An 18,850-nucleotide genomic window follows, 5' to 3' on the forward strand; every position below is an offset into this window, starting at 1 on the left:
AAAATAGCCCGGCCAGGTATGGCCATCCCGGCGATGCTCCCACCCCTGGACCACAGAGCACATCTGGCTGTAAAGAAGATTTCCGCCCTGATGCTCCATATACTTGTTTATCCATCTGGTGGGATTATGTTAAAAAAAAAAAAAAAAAAATTCTGTCTGGCAGGGAAATGGTCTGTGCTGGGTGCTTTGGCTGCACCAGTGAGACATACATTTTAATTTCTGGAGGAGAAAATTGAATAACAGGGGCAGGATTAAGGTCAGTGAGCCTGTCAAAGCTTCTCTTGGAATACACAGACATATTTATTCCTTGTGAGAATGTGCAGATGGCTCCTGGTTCCCTGGTTTTGGTTTAAATACTCTTCAGTGGGCTGTCTAAAAGCCAAAGCCAGGAAAAGAAAGAAATGCAGCATTGGGAATGGAATGGTTGGGATGAATTCATTCACAGCTTCTAAAAATCAGGTTTTCTTCCATAATAATATATTTTGGAGGAAGTTCTGCTCTTGTCTGGGGAAATACAGAAACTCTGTGGGTTCCCAGCTGTGAATCGAGCAGGAGCAGCCTATTGACTATTGATTAATTTTTAAAGTATTGTGGAAGCTAGCAGTGCCAAAACCACCCAAACCAGTATATCCACAGCAACTACAGAATGGAGCTGTGTGCCACAGGGTTTCTTTGGCATCTCAGGGTAAAATCGTTGCCGGCAGCGAGACAAGAGCTGCATTGATCTCTGCTGGAGGTTTGGCCCTTCTTCGTCCGCAGCTCAGGCAGCAGCAGAGGAAATAATGCACCGTTAAGTGCGACAGGGGTTCATGCCAGGTTAGAAAGCATTAAAGGGATGGGGTTTTTCGTAACAAATGGAAATTGCTGACTTTGGTTTAATGATGAGCTGGGAAAAGACCCAGGTTCATCTGGTCTTGCTTCATTGCATCTCATTGATTTTTTTTTTCTCTCTTTTTTTTTTTTTTTTTTTTTTTTTTTGCTTTAATTCATGCAAAATACTTTTATTCACGTAACTCCAGACTTGGAGAATTAGCCACAGATTGCAAAGGCAGGGGGAGGCATTCAAATAGTTTGTAGGAGATTTGGAGGTAATTTGGTGGGGTTTGGAGGTAGGGATGAAGTCCCACAGCCTGACCCTATCCCGCCATCCCTCCTTGGAGCTGGCAAAGAATCTGGGCTTGAGCTCGCCCCATCTGAAATCACGCTTAGCTCATCAGGAAACCTCTTTCAACCCTCCAAAGGCAAAAATAAGTGGAAACAAGTGCTGTGTTTGGACAGTTAATGAAATGCATTTTGCAGAACTTGGTTTATTTTCTAGTCTCACCACGGAATAGTCTCTTTTAAGTAAAACTCCTCTGCTTGTATTTCTTGGGAACCAGATGCCTCGGTAATATTTGGCTCCTCACTGGATGAAAGCAGAGAAAATGTAATTTGGGGAATAACGGGGGTGACAGCAGTGCAGGGAAGGAAAGCGCTGGGGGCACTTGATTTCCAGCCAGAAGGAAAGATGCCGCTCAGTCAGGCTGTATTTTCCCATGTCAGTAGAAAATTGTGTAAGTAAAAAATGGAAGCCTTTTAGGGTGTTTTGCATTTTCTGCAGTGGTAAGGGCTTCATGACATGCATGGAGTAAAGCTTTGCTGGGGCTCGCAGGCCTGCAGACTGCAGGAAGGGCAACTCCCCCCTCAGAGAAAAGAAATGTCATTTTTGGCCCATTTTTAGTAGAAGAAGGGGTTTTCCATACATAGAAATCTTTACCTGCGCCATTATTCTGTATTAAACTGCAGGATTACACCTCTCACTGGTGGCATTTCTCCTTTGCTCTTGACAATCCTAAGTTTTCCTGTAAAAAGAAGTACATAAGAAGGCTTACAAATGTTTAGCCTTTTGCCATGGATGGAAACCAGCCAGGAGGCAAAAAACTGGCAGGAGCAGGACACCAGTTACACAACCTGCGATGGTGGGAAGAAGTCCCAGCGAGTCCCTAATCCCGGAGGCACGTGAGGGCACGAACAACGTGCCAGGAGAGGAACCACCGAGGGGGTAAGCAAGGAACACAAACTTTCAGTGCAGTATCTCATGTTGCTTCCAGGAGGGGGTTTCTTTTTTGGCCAGACACGGTTCTGTTGCAAAGCCAAGGAGCGCAAAGCTATCACGGAAAAAATAAATCAGTTTATGGCTGCTCTAGTAAATGCAACTCATTGCAGCCATGATGCTGGGGAGGAGTTTTTGTCATCCCCCCTCCTCCATGTTGATCTGCCTTCCTCACCAGTGATGTCTTTTTGCAACGCGATCTACGGGCAGACATGACTCACAGGCAACAGGATCCTGGCAGCATCTGCCTGCTGGTGGGAGGCTCCAGGGAGGAACTATATTGAAAGGTGGATTTGGGGGAAGAAAGCAGCAAATAAGGCAAGGCTTTTCTGGTTGTGTTTCGAAGACAAAGCTAGAGCCTTGAGGAAGAGATTAGCCAAAAGAATTTAATAGGAATTTCTTTTCCGCAGGGAGCAGCAGCTGAAATATAAAATATTGGAGGCTGCACGTACCCTCCTTCTTTTTGCTATTGGACAACTGTCTTTAAAAGGCTATAAATGTTCACCCAGCTGCTACAATCTCATTAGGAGTGTAATAGCCTCTGCTCATGTGCTAGCTGCTATTCCGGGGAAGGGACACACCTAAGCTCTTTACGGATGAGAGGGAAGGGAGGGACTCTCCCTGGCCGTGGGCTGATGACTTCCCAATGATGCACTGCGTCTTTAGAAGATAACCTGCATGGGACACAGCTCCCAAAAATGCGTCTTCAACCTCTCCCAGGGTTTGGAGGTATCAACTAGGTGCTAGAAGGTGAAAAATCAGCTTTTATTAAAAAAAAAAAAAAAAAAAAAAAACAAACAACAAAAACAAAAAAAAAAAAAAAAAAAAAAAAACAAAAAAACAAACAAAAAAACCCCAAAACTTTTTCATTTTGGAATAAGCACTGATAATAAAAATGCTTTGAAAGTGGAGGAAAAAAAATAAATCAAGTTTCGGTACTTGAGCGTCCCTGCTGTCAGCTGGGTTAATTTATGGGAAACGGAGAAGTCAGTCATGCTTGTTTGAAGAAGATGTTTGCTGTCCGAGCCAGTTTCAGCCCAGCATTTGGTTTAAAAATATCCCATCCCAGTGCCTTGGGTGCAGCCACTGCAGGGCAATACACAGGGTTTGTGCCTCCGGGCTGAACAATTCCCTGCTGTGTCCAGGGGAACGAGCAAGGGGAAGAGCTACAACCCTTCGCAGAAAGGGCTCGTTATGTCCTTTTGTATCAATAAACCTCCTGTTTTTTGAACAGACAGGACAGCCTGGTCTTTGGGCTCTTTTAAATCATGACGCCCCTCCACAAAGCTGCAGGAACAAATACTTTCCCAGCAATCCTACAATTCAGCTTCCCAAAAAGTTCCCTGAGCGGGGCGATACCAACCAGCTGGCTCCTTCGCAGGAAAAGCTGAATATCTGTATTTTTTTTTCCTCGCAGCAGAGCCTGTAATATTTGACTCACCGGTAGGCTTTCCTATGCCTCTCTCCCATTTATTTTTAACTCGCAATCCCCTTGGAAGACTTTCCGAGATCAGAGCAGCGGCGTAAGCACATTGCATGACATAACATGGTTGTGCTGAGGTCACCTTCTCAAAAATAAACCAGGGCACACCCGGGATGGGCGAAGGCGCTCCCATTTTCATCGTTTCTACATCAATCATCCATGCCAGCCTCTGATCCCACTTTGGAAACTGCTCCTATCCCAGATTGCGTCAGCTGTGTGCCGAGAGTTTGTAGGAGTGTGCCGAAATCCTGCAGGATGTGTTTAAATGTTGTATTCCCCAGGCAGAGCCGCAGGCACGAGCATCTTCTTTTGGAGGTGTGATGGGTGGAGGGATAATGCTGCGGTCCTTGGGGCTCCCTGTGGATTCTTGGCTGGGTTGCGTTGGGAAAGGGGCAGGAGAAATCAGTTTTCCCAGTGGGAAAAGGGTCTGTGGGATGAGATGGGGAAATGAGATGGGGAAAGCTGAACCCCAGGAAATACAAACAATTGTTTGATTTTTAATTAGAAAAAGAAAAAAAAACAATGGACTGAAACAAAAACCAGATTGAAGATGGAGAAATAACTTAAAAGAACTGTTATGTTTTTCTCTTAGCTATATGTTTTTCTTTTATATACATAATTTTGTTCAGGTCTTCACCTTGTTTATTCACGTGAGATCAAACTGAGCTTCTGCATCACATGACCTGGTTTCTAACACACATGCACAGCAAGGATGAGATGATTAAACCCAACTCGCTCACAAAAAGAGTCATGCAAATCCTCTTAGCTGAGCCGGTGAGTGTGTTTCCACCCTGATTTTCCCCCTCTGCCTCCATATAAAGGGTTCCCAGGGCCAGGGATAGTTTTCTGAGGTTTCATCCCCCTTTTCTCCAGGTTTAAATGAGAATAAACAAAGGTGAACTGGGTTTGGGAAATGTGTGCCTATGGGGGAAACTGGCCCAGATTTTTTGCCATTAGGGTTTTTAGTCTATTGAAACAGTTTCCCATGTGATGTGCACCTTTCCATCCATTTGGGAGCATTTTCCAGCTGGGATGTTGACCCAAGACCACACAATGACTTAGTCCAAAGCTTTTCTTTCCACTAAAGCAACAAATTAAAGGCTCTTTATGAAGATTGTGCTGAACATCAGGCTGATATTATATACCAAAGAGACATGATATACCAAATATTCAGGCATTATATGCTGAATCTGCTCCATATGTTTCATTCTCTGCCCTTTTATCTTGGAAGGGGAGCTGCTGACAGGGAAAAGCTTTACCACTGCCTGAGTGGGAGGAAGAACAAGCCAATAACCACCGTCTGACACGAGGGAAAGCCCAGGGAGAGACTAGGCTGCTCTCAAGATGCTCAAGATGCTCATACAGAGTTGTCATGGGCACGATGCTCTCCTCAGTCATCTCCATGGCTACCTCAGCGCCTAGCGGAGGGGATACAAGCGGTGTAGGAACGGCATCGTTAGCTGGAATGCTGCATGCTCTCTCTTGGCTGAGCTAAATACATAATGCTTGGGGTTATCCAAGAGGTTTATTTCCAGGGATGATGGCTGGCTTTTAGGCTGAGTTTGAAGGCAGCTGAGATTACAAATGTTTTTGTTTATGAAAATCTGAGATTTGTAACATGTCCCCCGAGGTATTTCTACAGTGGACACATTGGAGTACAAGTACATGATGTACTTATATGAGTCTCGGGGGGATTTTACTTGCCTTTAGCCAGTGTGATTGAAAAACTCAGATAATATTCCTGCTTCTGACCCAAGATTAATGCTAGGGGAATGGCTACCCTAAGAAATAAAGCTGTGTATAGATAAGGAAGGTGAGCTTTGACAGGGATGTGGAGAAGAAAGCATTTTGAAATGAGGCTTTTTTTCCTCAGCTAGCCATTTGTTTTGGTAAACAGCAGCAAAGATAACGCACAATAGTACCATCTAGTTAACACAGTCTGGAGCTGAGAGGTACTAGCTTTAGGGACTGAGCAGAGATGCCAGAGCCAACAGATCCCATAAAGAATTTCTCCTTTATCTCCTCAACTTCTCCAAAACAACACACAACGGTGCAGCTCACAGCCTGGGTGGAGAAAGCCGGGATGGTAAATCATGTAAAATCTGCACACAGGTCTTGGATTACAAAGGAAGAAGCCCACAGGCTTGTCAGGGCTTGGGATTGCCATGATCTCTGTGCCATCAAGAGCAAAAATCCAGAGGCGTCATGCACAGGCTGCAAGGCATTTTATCTAGCGATGCTTTGAGAGGATGGAGGAAAATCATGATGGCCATAAACCTTGCTATGAGTCCACAGGTGGGAGGAGGCACCAGAGGAGACGACTCCCAGCTTGGACAACAGTGTTTTGCTCTAGTGATGGGCAGAGATTTTTTTTTCCCCTCTCTCTCTACAATTATCCCTAAAGCTGCGTCTTGTTGAACAACACAGCTCTTAATGTGCCCTTTTCCCAGCAGCTCCGGCGACCTTGGCCCTCAGCTTGTTTTTCAGTGCATTTCTCAGCAAGCCCAGGGGGACTCTGGGGAGAGAATAATGATCAAAGTACAGAAACTGGAGGAAATTAGTTTTGCATTTACAGTGGCAGGTCAGGACCAGCTGTTTATCCTGAGCCAGAGGGGACCAGGCAAATTGTTCGCACCAGGCTCGGTGCAAGGAGGCTTCCTGCAAGCAAAGCCCCATCTGCAGCCGTTAAATACCAAACAATAACCAGCACTAATAATACAACACAGTTTATTTTTCCCAGGGTCTTTTCTTGTTCATATTCTGGCTTGAAACATCTGTGCGGTCCAAAATATTTTTGCAGTGTCAATAACCCAAAGAGCTTGTCATGTTAAAAATAAACGAAGCTGGAGGAAAGCCTCTGGGACATGATTTCTTACAAACCTCAGCCTGTTTGGAAGCTTGGGTTACTCTGCTAAGGATGCATTAGATAATGTATTGATTTAAAAAAAAGAGGAAAGTTTCACATAATTACTCAACTCCTCAGCTGAGATGAAGAAACAGAGCTGAGAATTGGGCCCTTATTGCTCCCTCACTAATTGCTGGAGCTCTCCTGCACAAATAGCTTGAAAATGAATGTTTTGGGGACTGGGATGGGAATGAAGTTTTGAGCAGCTCTTCACAGCAGCTGGTTTTGTATCTAAGCTTTCTGAGCTCTTTTCAGGGGATGATGAGAAAAACAGATGGAAGAGGTCACGGATCCTTTTTCTGGTGAAAGAAAGGAGGTTGGCATTCCTTGAAAAATGGGGAGGGGGAAAAAAGGGAAATGAAATAACAATAGTAAACCTGAATACTATTTTAATTCCAGAAATAGGCTGATTCTTGCAAAACTGGCTGCAAGCGCTTTTCCTGTATTTCTCCTTAGTTCTGGGAATAGAGAAGAGCAATTTATGTCTTGAAATAGGTGTTGGTGGGCAACTGCACCTGAGCTGAGCAGAGCTCCCAGCTCTCTGCCACAGACCCAGCCCAGCAAGGAAGAGACAGCAATGCTGCTGCCCTCCAGCCCTTTGAATTATTGATCTTGTATATACTAATTATAGACACTTCTCAGGGTTAGTAGATAGAATACGAGGAAGGTGTGCCAGGTGAGGTGGCACAGGAGTTGAATTTCAAAAGGGGAAGATTTGCGAAAGGGTTTAATCAACATCAGTTTAGTTAAGTCCTTATAAGTGCACAGAATACGGATCCCAGCCAAACTGAGAGAGAAAAAAACCCCTCTGACAGAGGAGTTAACCCACATCCAGGAGCTGGAAATGAGCTAGTTTCAATCTTCGATTTATCAATACAAGTAATCAAGCAGAGGGAAGGTATGGCAGCCTATGCAAGGTGTGCCTTTGGGGAGGGATTGGAGGTTAATCATAAACCATGATCTTGCTTTGGGTGAGAAATCATTACCCAGCTTGTCTTTTTTCTTTTTCTTTTTCTTTTTTTTTTCTCCCATAAAAGATAAAATGTCCTCCAGTTGGTTGAGGACAATTTTGTGGATTATTTGTTGGTGAATTGCTATTAATTCAGAGATGCAACTGCTCACGTTTTTAATCCATCTACCTCCCAGGCAGGGAACAGAAATATTGCAGTGGTAACCATGCATATTTATAATATGCATCTATTTTGGGGTGAATTCCTCTGTTATTCATCACTTGTCTGTGTGCTTATCTGTTATTTATTGTAACCCAGCTAGATGAAATAACTTTAGGAAGAACAGCCAGCTGAATTTGGCTCATTTGTTTGCAAACTTGTACCATTTTTTAATCAGTGGATCAGCTAAACAAGTATTATTGCATTTACGTTACTTACCATTTAAAGTAGATAATCCCTTTGCTCTTCTGGACCACACTGGGTATTATTTTATTTAAAATGTAGTACTACTGCTGAGAAGGGCTTATAAAAATGAACCAGGCCTTTCCCTTTTAATTATCTCAGATTTTCATGGCTATAAGCCTTCAAAACATACCCAGCTGGGAACAGAAGGGTCGTGGACTTACTTTCTGATTGAATCCCAGGTACCAACATCCCCACACCTCTGCCTCTCGCCACCACCAACCTTCCTCTGACTTCAAAAGACTCCATTTTAAAGTTAGTTTTTGCAGATGATGCCACCAGGCAATTTCCAGATGGGCTGCAGCCACCCGTGGGCATGGGGATTCCTGCAGAAATCTTCCTTTGGGCTTCAGCTCCCCAATCCCTTTTGCAAAAAGCCTTAGCAATGCTGACCTCTGCAGGCAAGTACTTCATAAAACCAGCTGGCTCTAGGCAGCAATAACCTAAATAATGCATAAAACAGGTATTTTATGCTGGCTGCGGGTAGCAATAGCCTTTTAATAATGCATAAAAAGGGGACGTTTCTCTGTTGGTTAGTAAACATGAGTATTGCGGTGAGGGAAATACTGGGAAATCCTCATTCGCTTGGAAGGGGCTGATTTTTAATCCTGTATAGATTTTATACATAATTTGCTGGTTGGACAGAGCGCTTTTAAGTCAGAGGATGAAGCACATGAATGAAAAGCAAGCATTTCATGCCATAAAGCCATCGATGCTCTAAACTGGGAGTCAGAGGCCCTGCCAGGGCTTCCTTGGGAGGACTGAAGAGCCAGAAACTATCTGCTTAACTTATAGTTTTGCCCCTGAGACTCACCTCTAATTAAGCTCTAATTATAACAGCATCCTGTGGGCCAGGAGGGCCGCCAGCCTTGCATGGGGTTGTATGTGCAGGGTCTCTGGGGGGCTGGAGATGGGGGTCCCCTGGGCCCAGACCTGATAGCCTGGCCCAGCTGCCTCCTCAGGGCCCAGCCTCGGAGCACCCCCAGCCTCTCCTCAGCCCCAGTGGACCTGTGCCCCACCAGCCCCTCAGCCATCGCCCTGGGGCCTTCCCTGGCCCCACAGTCCGTCTAGTCATGGCCTCCCCTCAGACCCAGTGGGCTGGAGCCCACCTGGCCCTGGCACCCCTCAGCCATCGCCCTGGAGCCTTCCCTGGCCCCACAGTCCCTATAGTCATGGCCTCCCCTCAGCCCCAGTGGGCCTGGAGCCCACCAGGCCCCAGCAGCCCCTCAGCCATTGCCCTGGGGCCTTCTCTGGCCCCACAGTCCTCCAGCCATGGCCTCCCCTCAGCCACCACCCCAGGGCCTTCCCCAGCCTCACAGTCCCTCCAACCACCACGTCCCCTCACCCCCAACAGGCCTGGAGCCCACCCAGCCCCACCAGCCCCTCAGCCATTGCCCTGGGGCCTTCCCTGGCCCCACAGTCCCTCCAGCCATGGCCTCCACTCAGCCCTGGTGGGCCTGGAGACTGGTTGCCCATCAGCCATCGCCCCGGGGCCTTCCCTGGCTCCCCAGTCCTCCAGCCATGGCCTCCCCTCAGCCCCAGTGGGCCTGGAGCCCACCCGGCCCCAGCAGCCCCTCAGCCATCACCCCAGGGCCTTCCCTGGCCCCACAGTCCCTCCAGCCATGGCCTCCACTCACCTCCAGCAGGGCTGGAGCCCACCTGGCCCCAGCAGCCCCCTGAGCCACAGGGCAGGCCTCAGCCCCCAGCCCTCACCCCGCTCCCAGCACCTTGGGGGCCTCCCATGGGAGCGGGTGGGCCAGGCCAGGCCGCCCTTCCCCACCTTGGGGGCTGCCCCCACCCCTCCGGCCCTGTGGAAAATGGGGGAGGGGATGATGGCCACAAAACAAAGCAGGTAGTGGCGGGTTTGGCTGAGGAGGACTTTAATGTGCCCACTGCCCGGGGGTCCCGGGTGTGGGGAAGCGTTGTGGGGCAGGTGTCCTTCCCTGTGGGGTCTGTGAGGGGTACGCCAGCGGTCAGTGAGAGCTGCAGGGAACCCTCCCCTGCACCCTGGGTCAGCCGGGCTCTGGGAGCATCCTGACAGCTGCTCAGACCCCAAAGGTGGCCGAGAAAGAGACGTCGGAGGGACAGAACATGGAGACATGCCCCACATCTGGGAAGGATGCTCAGGCCCAAACAGACACCAAAGAAGAGATGTCAGAGGGACCCAGAGCCCTGCAGAGTGTGGAGACACGTCTCACACCCAGGAAGGATGCCCAGGTTCCAAAGGACACTGAGGAAGAGATGTCAGAGGCACCCAGAGCCTTGCAGAGTGTGGAGATACGTGCCCCGCACTCAGGAAGGATGCTCAGGCCCCAAAGGACACTGAGGAAGAGATGTCAGAGGCCCCCAGAGCCCTGCAGCACTTGGGCATGAGTTTGACAGCAGATCCTGGGGTGCAGGGCAAGCAGCCGCACCCGGCAGACCTCCATCCTAGAGCTTGAGTGCTGTGACGCGAGGGATGTGGAAGGGACAGGTCTCCTCTGATCCTGTAGAGCTGCAGAAGGAGAAAACATCAGGGGATCAAGGAGGAGCCCACATCTCCCCCACTCTAGGCAGCCCACCTGCCCACCCTCTGCCCGCCGCTTACATGAGCCGGTTGCGGATGGGGCGAAAGTGTTTGGTGAGCCTGATGGCGAAGATGATGTTGGGGATGAGAAAGAAGGTGCAGCATCCCAGGCTGAACCAGAAAGCATTCTGCAAGGAGAGAGCAAAGGGGTCCGCGCTGAGCTTGCAGGAAGAGGCAGCCCCCAGGCTCTGGAGGGGTCTGGGGAGCCTTGCAGTGGCTGGTGCTGGCGGTGTGGGGGTGTCAGGGCTGCTCTCAGCCCCATCTGCCCCTACTTCATGCTGGTGGGGGGTGGGATGCTGCACTGTGTAGGTCCCCACCAGACCCCCGCAGAGGGACAGGGACAGGATCCTTACCCAGGGGTCGGCGATACGGTCACACAGGATCACTCGCCCATTGTCCAGGGCCGTGGCGAGCGGCTGACACGAAGCCACATCCTCCCTCAGCTGGAACAAGAAGTGGAGACACAGCATAAACCCGCTCCTGGCTTGGGGGGGGATGCATTTTGCTGCCTCAGCTCAGCAAGGGGCTTGCATGCAGCATCCATGGGGGCTCCCAGCCCCAAAGAACCTCCCTGCGGCAAAGATGAGCACCTACCATCTGCCCAACCCAGTTCAGGTACTGTGCGAGGTACCGCAGCTCCTTCCTCGTGAAGCAGCCGATCTCCTGGGCAGAAGGGAAGGCAACATGGAGGGCAAGCGCTGTGCTTCCCAGCCCAGCTCCAGCCAGCTCTGGGCTAATGTCAGGCTTGGAAATGAGGGCTGGAAGCTTCAGGTGCCCTCCCCCTCTGGTGGTGCCCTGTTCTCATTCTTTTGTTCTGGCTGTGGGGATTTTTGTAACCCCTGAGGGCTAATCCAGCCCCAGCTCACCTGCCGGAGGATCTGCTGGGCTTGCACAGGCAGCCGGGCTTCCACTGAGGCCATGGTGGCCAGTGTCGTCTTCACCCGCTCCTGGGGAAGCACAGCGAGGACAGAGCATCCTTAGAGCACTGAGCAGCAGGATGGTTGCCCCGGGGATGCCAGGGACAGTGTGCAGGACCATGCACATGCCTGACTTCGAATGGGATCTGATTGCCAGAGGGCAGGGAAAGAGGGATCTGTCCCAAGCAAAGGAACCCCATCACAGGGAGCGGGTGAGATCAAACACCGTGGGATCAAACACCGTGGGACAGCTCTGCTGGGGACACTGAAATGCAGTGAGTGCTGCAGGAGGATTTCTGATTTGCAGCAGCAAATCTAATAACTAAAGGAGATTGATTCTCCCAGGATGGCATTTTTCCTGGCCCTGCCATCACCCTGTAACCGGCTTTTTCGGACAATGGCAGGTGGGACCCATAGGGCACACCATATTTTTCAGAGCTAGAAGAAATGACACAAGTACCTGGAGGTGCGGCGCCAAGCGGGAGAGGAACTGGACACTTTCCCCCAGCTTTGCCTGCGGGACAGGGAGATGAGAAGGGTGCAAAAGCCCCATTGACCCTTTCATGCGGACACTGCTGGACAAATGCCAGAAGCACCGCAAGCCACCAGCCCAGCATGGACTCACCACCAAAGCCTCCTGCGACTGCACCGTGGAGTTTTGCATCTGCCACAGGGCCCGGGCCTCAGCAGCCAGCCGCCCTGCCACCGTGCTGTTCCTCTGCAGGGGGACAGCGGGGTGAGGACAGCCCTGCGGGCACACAGGCAGCCCCCACCGCCCGCCCCACCGCTCACCTGCATTTTCTGCAGCCCCTCAAGGCTCCTCGCCAAGCCAGGGAGGCTGGTCTGGACCACGGGGTTTTTCATCTGGGGGAAGATGGAGTTGGTGGCTGCCCAAAATCCAACCCTGGAAGCTGGCCCCTGCATGGCTGGGCTGCATCCTGCCCTCCGCAGTGGGAACTAGCTCTCTGCAAGCATCCTCTCACCTCCTCCTGGAAGCGCCCATAGTCCACCTCATCCAGGCCACTGCGAGCAAATGTCTCCAGGTCCTGCCTGCCCTCACTGCGGAGGAGCCGCACGTCACCCAAGCGCGCCGTGAAGTCACTCAGGCGTTTTTGGAAATCGACTGTGTACTGTGGAGGTGAGATGGGGGGGATGCTGCGTGGTTGTGGCCAGGCACTTCCATCCCAGCAACCCCAGTAAAGCTTGTGCATCCCTGTGGCGTTACCAGAAGCTCTGGCAGAAGCCAGCCCTCACCTTGGGGGGTTTTAGGTGCTCATCCAGATCGTAGGACCTATCAAGATGCAGCACCTCCCACAGCCCCGCACCACTCTTGCACTCCCTAGAAGGCAAAAGGATGTTGGCAGTGTGACCCCAGATTAGCTCTCCAATGCAGAAGTGAAGAGGGGGGCTCCTGTGGCACCCACCGGTATGCAGCGCTGAGGTTGGAGTCCCTCCTGAGGTTGAGCTGGCGGCTGAGGTTCATGGATGGAGGCAGGTTCCCCGGGGTGTCAATGAACTGGGTCAAACCAGAGGGAGAAGAGGGTCAGGGTGAGGCACAGGCATTCCCAGCAACGATTTGGGGGTGCTCTACCCTCGCAGGTGCATCCTGGGGTACCGCATCCCAGCCAGAGCTAATCTTGTCTTTGTTTGTATGATCCCCGTTGCAGAGCCTTGCCAGGCAGGATTCAGAGGGAAAGCTGCGGACAGCCCCGTGCAGGGACCTGCCTGCGTGTGTGCAGCCACGGGATGAGCCCTGATGCCATTTGCACCCTGCTCTCAGCCCATTGCAGCGTGATGCTGGCCCTGAGCACCCCAGGGATCCCCAAACACCGGAGGACTCCTGCAGGTAGGAGCATCGTTGCCTCAAGTGACTTAACAGCACAAGGGCAATTCCCCACTGCTGATGCAAATCCAAGGACTTAATCCTAAACTTTTGGTTCAGGATGGGGCTTTTCCGGACCTTTAGAGGGAGGACACAGAGCATTTGGAGGCATTTTGCTGCACACAAGCAGAGATTCATGGGGCAATGGGTGGATGCGTGGCCACCTACCTTATAAATCTCCTGGTTGACCCAATTCCTGCAAACCAGCGTCTGGATGTTGCCCCCAACCAGGAAGGTGGCAAAAACCAGGAGGATGAGGAGCCAGGAGAACAGGAAAGCCAGGCCCACACCACTGAAAGGGGGAGAGGACGTGGCGGTGGTGGCTTTGCAGACCCGAGCAGGCAGAAGGGCTTGTGGGGACCTGCCAGAACAGCTGCAGCCCTGCGGTTCCCTCCTGCGCCCGGGCATGCCGGGCTGCCTGGGAAGGGCCTGCAGGAGTGGGGTGTGCCGGGCAGCGGGACAGGGGCGCAGGAGCTGCCAGATAGCAGGGAGGAGCAGTGTCTCCCAAACCTGCCGGCACAGGCGGTGGCTTCAAAAGCCTTTCCACCCAGCCAGCTCCCAGTCCCTCCCTTGGCTTTGTGCCTCTGATTTTTGAGGGTGGGGGATGTGTGAGATGGCAACAGCCCCCCCAGCACCCAGAGAGATGCTTACAGCAGGAGAAACTTGGCACCAGCTTCTCCTCGGCACTCGTAGTCACTTGGGTCCTCCCGCTTGGAGAGCCCATATGCCCCCAGGGCCATCCCTGTCACGTTGCAGGCGAGGATGAGGAGGATGATGGAGCACAGCACCGTACCCGCAATCCACCTGGAGGAAAGAGCAGCAGGGCACAGCCTCGAGATACAGGGCTGATGCACTACCTATGGCTTGGGGGGGCCCAACACACATCTCTGCTGCACCCCCTGCAACCCTTCATGCTCCCTGGTGTCACCTGTACTGCTCAAAGCGTTCCACCTCCCGGAGGTACGGCTGGCTTCTGTCCTCCACCTTCACCAGGGCTTCGCTGACAGGCCGGGTGTAGTCGGGCAGGGGGAAGCCATCAGCGATGGACTGCACCTTCTCCGTCATGCGGGCCATCTCATCCCGCAGATCTGCGGGGCCAAGCCCATGCTGGAGGGGCGGATGGCCCCGCATCCCACCCTGTGTCCCCAAACGGGGATTCACCCCATAGACGGTGTCCCCGCTTGGTCCAACCATCCCACTCACCCTGGATGACCTGCGCCATCCTCTCCACAGCCAGCTCCGGGATGGAGTTGAAGGTACCGTTGCCCTGTGAGGAAAGAGGGGGAGCTGAGCAGCTTGGCCAGAGCCATGTGCCAGTACCGGACTCCCCTGCTTCACCGCAGCTCCCCCAACCTGGCGAATCATCTCCGCAAAGTTGCTTCGGGGCAGACCGGCCAGCGCCTTCAAAACCTTCTCCACCGATGGCACCTTGGAAGAAGCAACCCGTGAGCCTTGGGGCTACCGGAATGGGGGGGGGAGGGCACCAGCACCCTGTCCCACCTTGCCGTAGTCAGCACCCAGCTCCAGGCTCTGCGCCCTGCCCAGGACGCTGGCGCAGGAGGTGCAGCGCGGGTCATCCAGCAACGCAACCACCCGCTGATGCTGTTCCCGCAGCACTGGCTCCAGCTCAGCCCGCGCTGCCGCCAGCGCCCGCACCGTCTTGTCGAGAATCTGTAAATGGTGCAGCGAGGTCTGTAGGTCTTAAAGAGAAAGCCCAGGGCTAGTTCACGTTGCTCTGCTCAGCCGCCCCGGCTCTCCAGCGAGGCTTCGGCACTGGCCCCGGGGAGAGCTGCGCCCAGCCGTACCTCCAGCCCTGTCCTGCAGCTCTGCCAGTGCCGCGTAGGTCATCGCCTTCAGCTGCGCGTGGATGGAGAGCCCCACGCTCCGGCTGAGCCCTGCAAGGCATCGGGCATCCCATCAGCACCTCAGCCCAGCGGGAAGCTCGGGATGGGGCCTGCCAGTGCACAGCGCAGTGCTTACCACCCAGATCGGAGATGATATGCTGTCGGGGAACCTCAAACTGGTGTACCACCATCTGCACCCCCTGCCAGGAGAGAGGAGCCGGTCGGCTGGTGGTAGCAGCCGCCGGGAGGGGAGGAAGCCTCACATTGCCATTCAAAATACATTTTTAATGCAGCCACGCCAGCTCCTCTCACCTCCCAAACTACTCCATGAGGGAGATGCAGCCATCCCTGGGCTGCACCCCACTCCAGGGGGGTAAGCCCCTCGGGGACCCACCTGGGGGACATTGTCAATGTGCTGCCGCAGCGTGCGCAGGGTGGTCGGCACAGCCCCCAGCCCCAACTCCAGCTGCCACTTCACCCGCTGGCTGGTGACAAAAGCACAGACGACGCTGATCCTAGCAGGGATGAGCAGACGGTGAGGGGCTGCCCGGCAAAGCCTCCCGGCCCTGTAGGACACGGTTCCCCCCACCCAAGGTGAGGGGGCTGTTTCTTTGGGGTACTTTGGGGGACTCACAGGATGATGAGGGACGTGAGGGACAGGCAGGCTAGCAGGCAGTGGCGGCGGCAGCCCAGCGAGCGCCGGTGGGCACGCAGGCGGCCCCCACACCGCCGGCGGCTCCGGCAGTAACAGAAGCACATCCCGGCCACCGGCATGGCCACGGTGAAGAGCAGAGCCACTGCGGCGCAGACAACATAGCCCAGCTCATACTGCACCACCTATGCGACGGGAGAGCCCGGTCGGCACTGGTGCAACCAGCTTGGGGCACTCCGTTTGCCCAGGTGCCATCCCTGTGGGATTCTCCCACCCCACGTCTCAGCTCACCTGCGACATCCGCACAGAGCTGGGGTCATTCAGGGCTGTCCTGAGCAGCTCTGCAAAAGAAACCATGGCCCTGGTAAAAGATGTCCCACCCAATGCACCCCCAACCTTCTGCAGGCAGCAGGACCAGGATGGAAGCAGCATCTTCCTCCATGAAGCAGCTCAGCCACCCTGGAGCAGCTCTGAACACGGGGATTGCAGCCAGCAAAACCCTGGCAGTCCCAGCACCTGCGGTGGAGGGGTCCCAGCTCCCCGGCTCAGGACTCACCTGTGGGCAGGGGGTTTTGCTGGATGAGATCCAGGCAGCGCCGGACGAGGCCGTAGAGGGGATCGAGCGAGCTGGGTACCCGGTGCAGTGCTGGCACCCGAATCTCGGCGTGCATGTCGGTGAAGCGAAGGACGTTGCCGGGGCTGGCAAGATGACATTGCTGGGCACCAGCAGGACGCAGCAGTGCCCAAGCCAGCAGCAACCCAGCCGCCTGCATGGCTTTGGTGGTGAGGAGAGAGCCAGGGGGGCTCCGTCAGCCTGCAAGCGGGCAGAGGGACATGCCCGGCCCCAGATGGCTCTCTCCAGCTCGGCTCTCTGCTCCAGGAAACCTGCCTGACGGGTCAGCCACTGTGCAAAGCCCAGACGCTGCCGTGGCTTGTTCCCCCAACAGGATCCCTGGGGCGGCTGGGCTTGGCAGGGCTGCGTGGAGGCGTCTCCCAAACCATCCCAGGCCTGTTTCGCAACCCTCAGCATCCCTGAGTCACCGCCGTGGGATCCCCACAGTCAAGGCCATTCCCAAAACGGGTGGCAAAGCCTCCCCGGGATTTTGGGGAGAGGGTCTGGTCGCGGTGAGGTCCCGCTCCTCGGGCTGGAATGTTCTTGTCCCCTTTGCAGCCACCTTGGAAGGAGGGATCTGGGATTTGGGCATCACTTGGGGGGGTGGGAAAGCTCTTGCGGGTGGGTCCACATCTGTGGACGGGGTCCCTGCGGGGCACAGTCCCCTTCTGCAATGCCCAAGGTTGGGGGTTAGTAACAGGCTGGGAAGAAGACGGGAAAACAGGGAGGAACACAGGGAGAAGGACGGTGAGCCCCAGCTGCTTGCCAGCGAAGTGTGAGATGAGTTTTCCAGGCTCAGTGATCCCGGCCTCACACCCCGAGGGGGCTGCGGCTCCTTCCCAGGGCTAGATCCTGCTTGCCGGCATGGGCCAAGTGCTAATTACAGGCTTGGCTGGGAACAAAGGAGGTTCAACCTGATTTCCCCGGTGCGGGGGGAGCAGCCCCCATGTGCCCAGACGGCCGCGGGGCACCCTGAGAGCTGGGCCCCCTGCTCGGCTGGGCGAGTCGAGCCGGCCTTTCCCCACCGCCTCCGTCCTTCCAGCGTCGATGCCAATCCCTGCGGTTCTCCTCCCTCTGGAAAAGGGGCTTTTCTCCCAGCTGGAGATGCTGGCAGTGTTATTCCAGGCTGGGCACAGGGTGCTGCTCCCCACCACCCTCCTGGGAGTGGGATGCCATGGACTGGAAAATCCTGCCCTGGCTTGGCTGAGTCCCCATCCCGGGACAAAACTCCCCGGGCCAGGAAAGCGCGGAGGCTGAAGGGCGATTACGTGCCCAGAACATATATATGTATATGTACGTGCATGTGGTGAAGCCACTCGCACTGGTACTGGGGCGGTGACTGCGGTGCCAGTGACGATTTCCTGTCCCTGTACTGGTTTTCCATCCCTGCACTGGTTTTCCAACCCCATCCTGGGTTTCCACCCCCATCCTGGTTTTCCATCCACACCCTGCTTTTCCATCTGCATCCTGCTTTTCCATCCTCGTCCTGCTTTTCCATATCCATCCTGGTTTTCCATCCCCATCCTGGTTTTCCATCCCCGCACTGTTTTTCCATCCCCATCTAGGTTTCCCCATGCTGCTTTTCCATCCTCATACTAGTTTTCCCTCCCCATTCTGGTTTTCCATCCCCACATTGGTTTTCCATCCCTATCCTGATTTTCCATCCCCATGCTGGTTTCCTATGCCAACAATTTCCCATCACAAAAATGATAATTTTTTTATGGGGAGGTGACCTTTGCATCCGAGGGGAAGCAGTGGGGCCGGCATCGGTGACCGCATGCTGCTGCCGCACATGCTGCCCCTTCCAGCCGCAGCGGTGGGGATGAGGTGGTCCTGGGGGGCACTGGGGCTGGTTTTGTCCTCCCCCGTTCTGCCCTAAGGGGCAACTGCTGCTGCCAACCGTGGTGTGACCATCCCAGTACTCTGTGGCCGTGACTGGGAGTCCACAGGGTGGCCCTTAAGGGGGGTCCCCAGTGGTACTTGTGGGGTGGAGGATGCTGGTACTGGGGGTGGTGGTAACTGGGGATGGGGGAGTGATGCCAGTACCAGGGATGCTGGTACCAGCACGGTGTGGGGCTGCTGGTACTGGTGATACTGGTACCAAGCCAGGTGTGCTGGTATCAGTGCTGGTGCAGGGAGTGCCTGCCAGTCCTGGGGCTGTGATGGTGGTGCTGGGCTGAACCAGTGTGCTGGTGCTGGTGCAGTAATGCTGGTGCTGGGTTAGTGATGCTGGTACTGGGGCAGTGCTGGTGGTACTGGGGTGGTGATGCTGGCACTAGGGCAGTGCTGGTGGTACTGGGGCAGTGATGCCGGTGCTGGGGTGGTGCTGGTGGTACTGGTGGTACTGGGGAAGTGCTGGTGGTACTGGGGTGGTGATGGCAGTGCAGGGGCGGTACTGGTGGTACTGGGGCAGTGATGGCGGTGCTGGGGCAGTGATGCTGGTGATGCCGGGATTGGGGCATAGCTGGTGGTACTAGGGCGGTG

At 53.9% G+C, this 18,850-nt stretch overlaps 1 protein-coding gene across 1 annotated transcript; it reads right to left on the reverse strand.

The window, feature by feature from the left end:
* Nucleotides 1-10,147: 10,147 nt before the first annotated feature.
* PROM2 (prominin 2) lies at nucleotides 10,148-18,802 on the reverse strand. The gene is made up of 23 exons (XM_080370177.1): nucleotides 16,310-18,802; nucleotides 16,045-16,094; nucleotides 15,736-15,938; nucleotides 15,496-15,616; nucleotides 15,238-15,301; nucleotides 15,063-15,152; nucleotides 14,758-14,957; nucleotides 14,611-14,685; nucleotides 14,461-14,524; nucleotides 14,186-14,345; nucleotides 13,909-14,061; nucleotides 13,426-13,549; nucleotides 12,800-12,891; nucleotides 12,630-12,714; nucleotides 12,359-12,505; nucleotides 12,168-12,239; nucleotides 12,001-12,093; nucleotides 11,836-11,889; nucleotides 11,325-11,405; nucleotides 11,053-11,121; nucleotides 10,812-10,901; nucleotides 10,480-10,586; nucleotides 10,148-10,386 (listed from the first exon to the last, which is right to left on the reverse strand). The coding sequence occupies exons 1-23, from the start codon at nucleotides 16,524-16,526 to the stop codon at nucleotides 10,323-10,325; spliced, it is 2,475 nt and encodes an 824-aa protein (XP_080226303.1). The 5' UTR covers nucleotides 16,527-18,802; the 3' UTR covers nucleotides 10,148-10,322.
* Nucleotides 18,803-18,850: the final 48 nt, after the last annotated feature.

This window comes from Falco punctatus, assembly GCF_963210335.1.
Source record: "Falco punctatus genome assembly, chromosome: 20".
NCBI classification, from domain to species: domain Eukaryota; kingdom Metazoa; phylum Chordata; class Aves; order Falconiformes; family Falconidae; genus Falco; species Falco punctatus.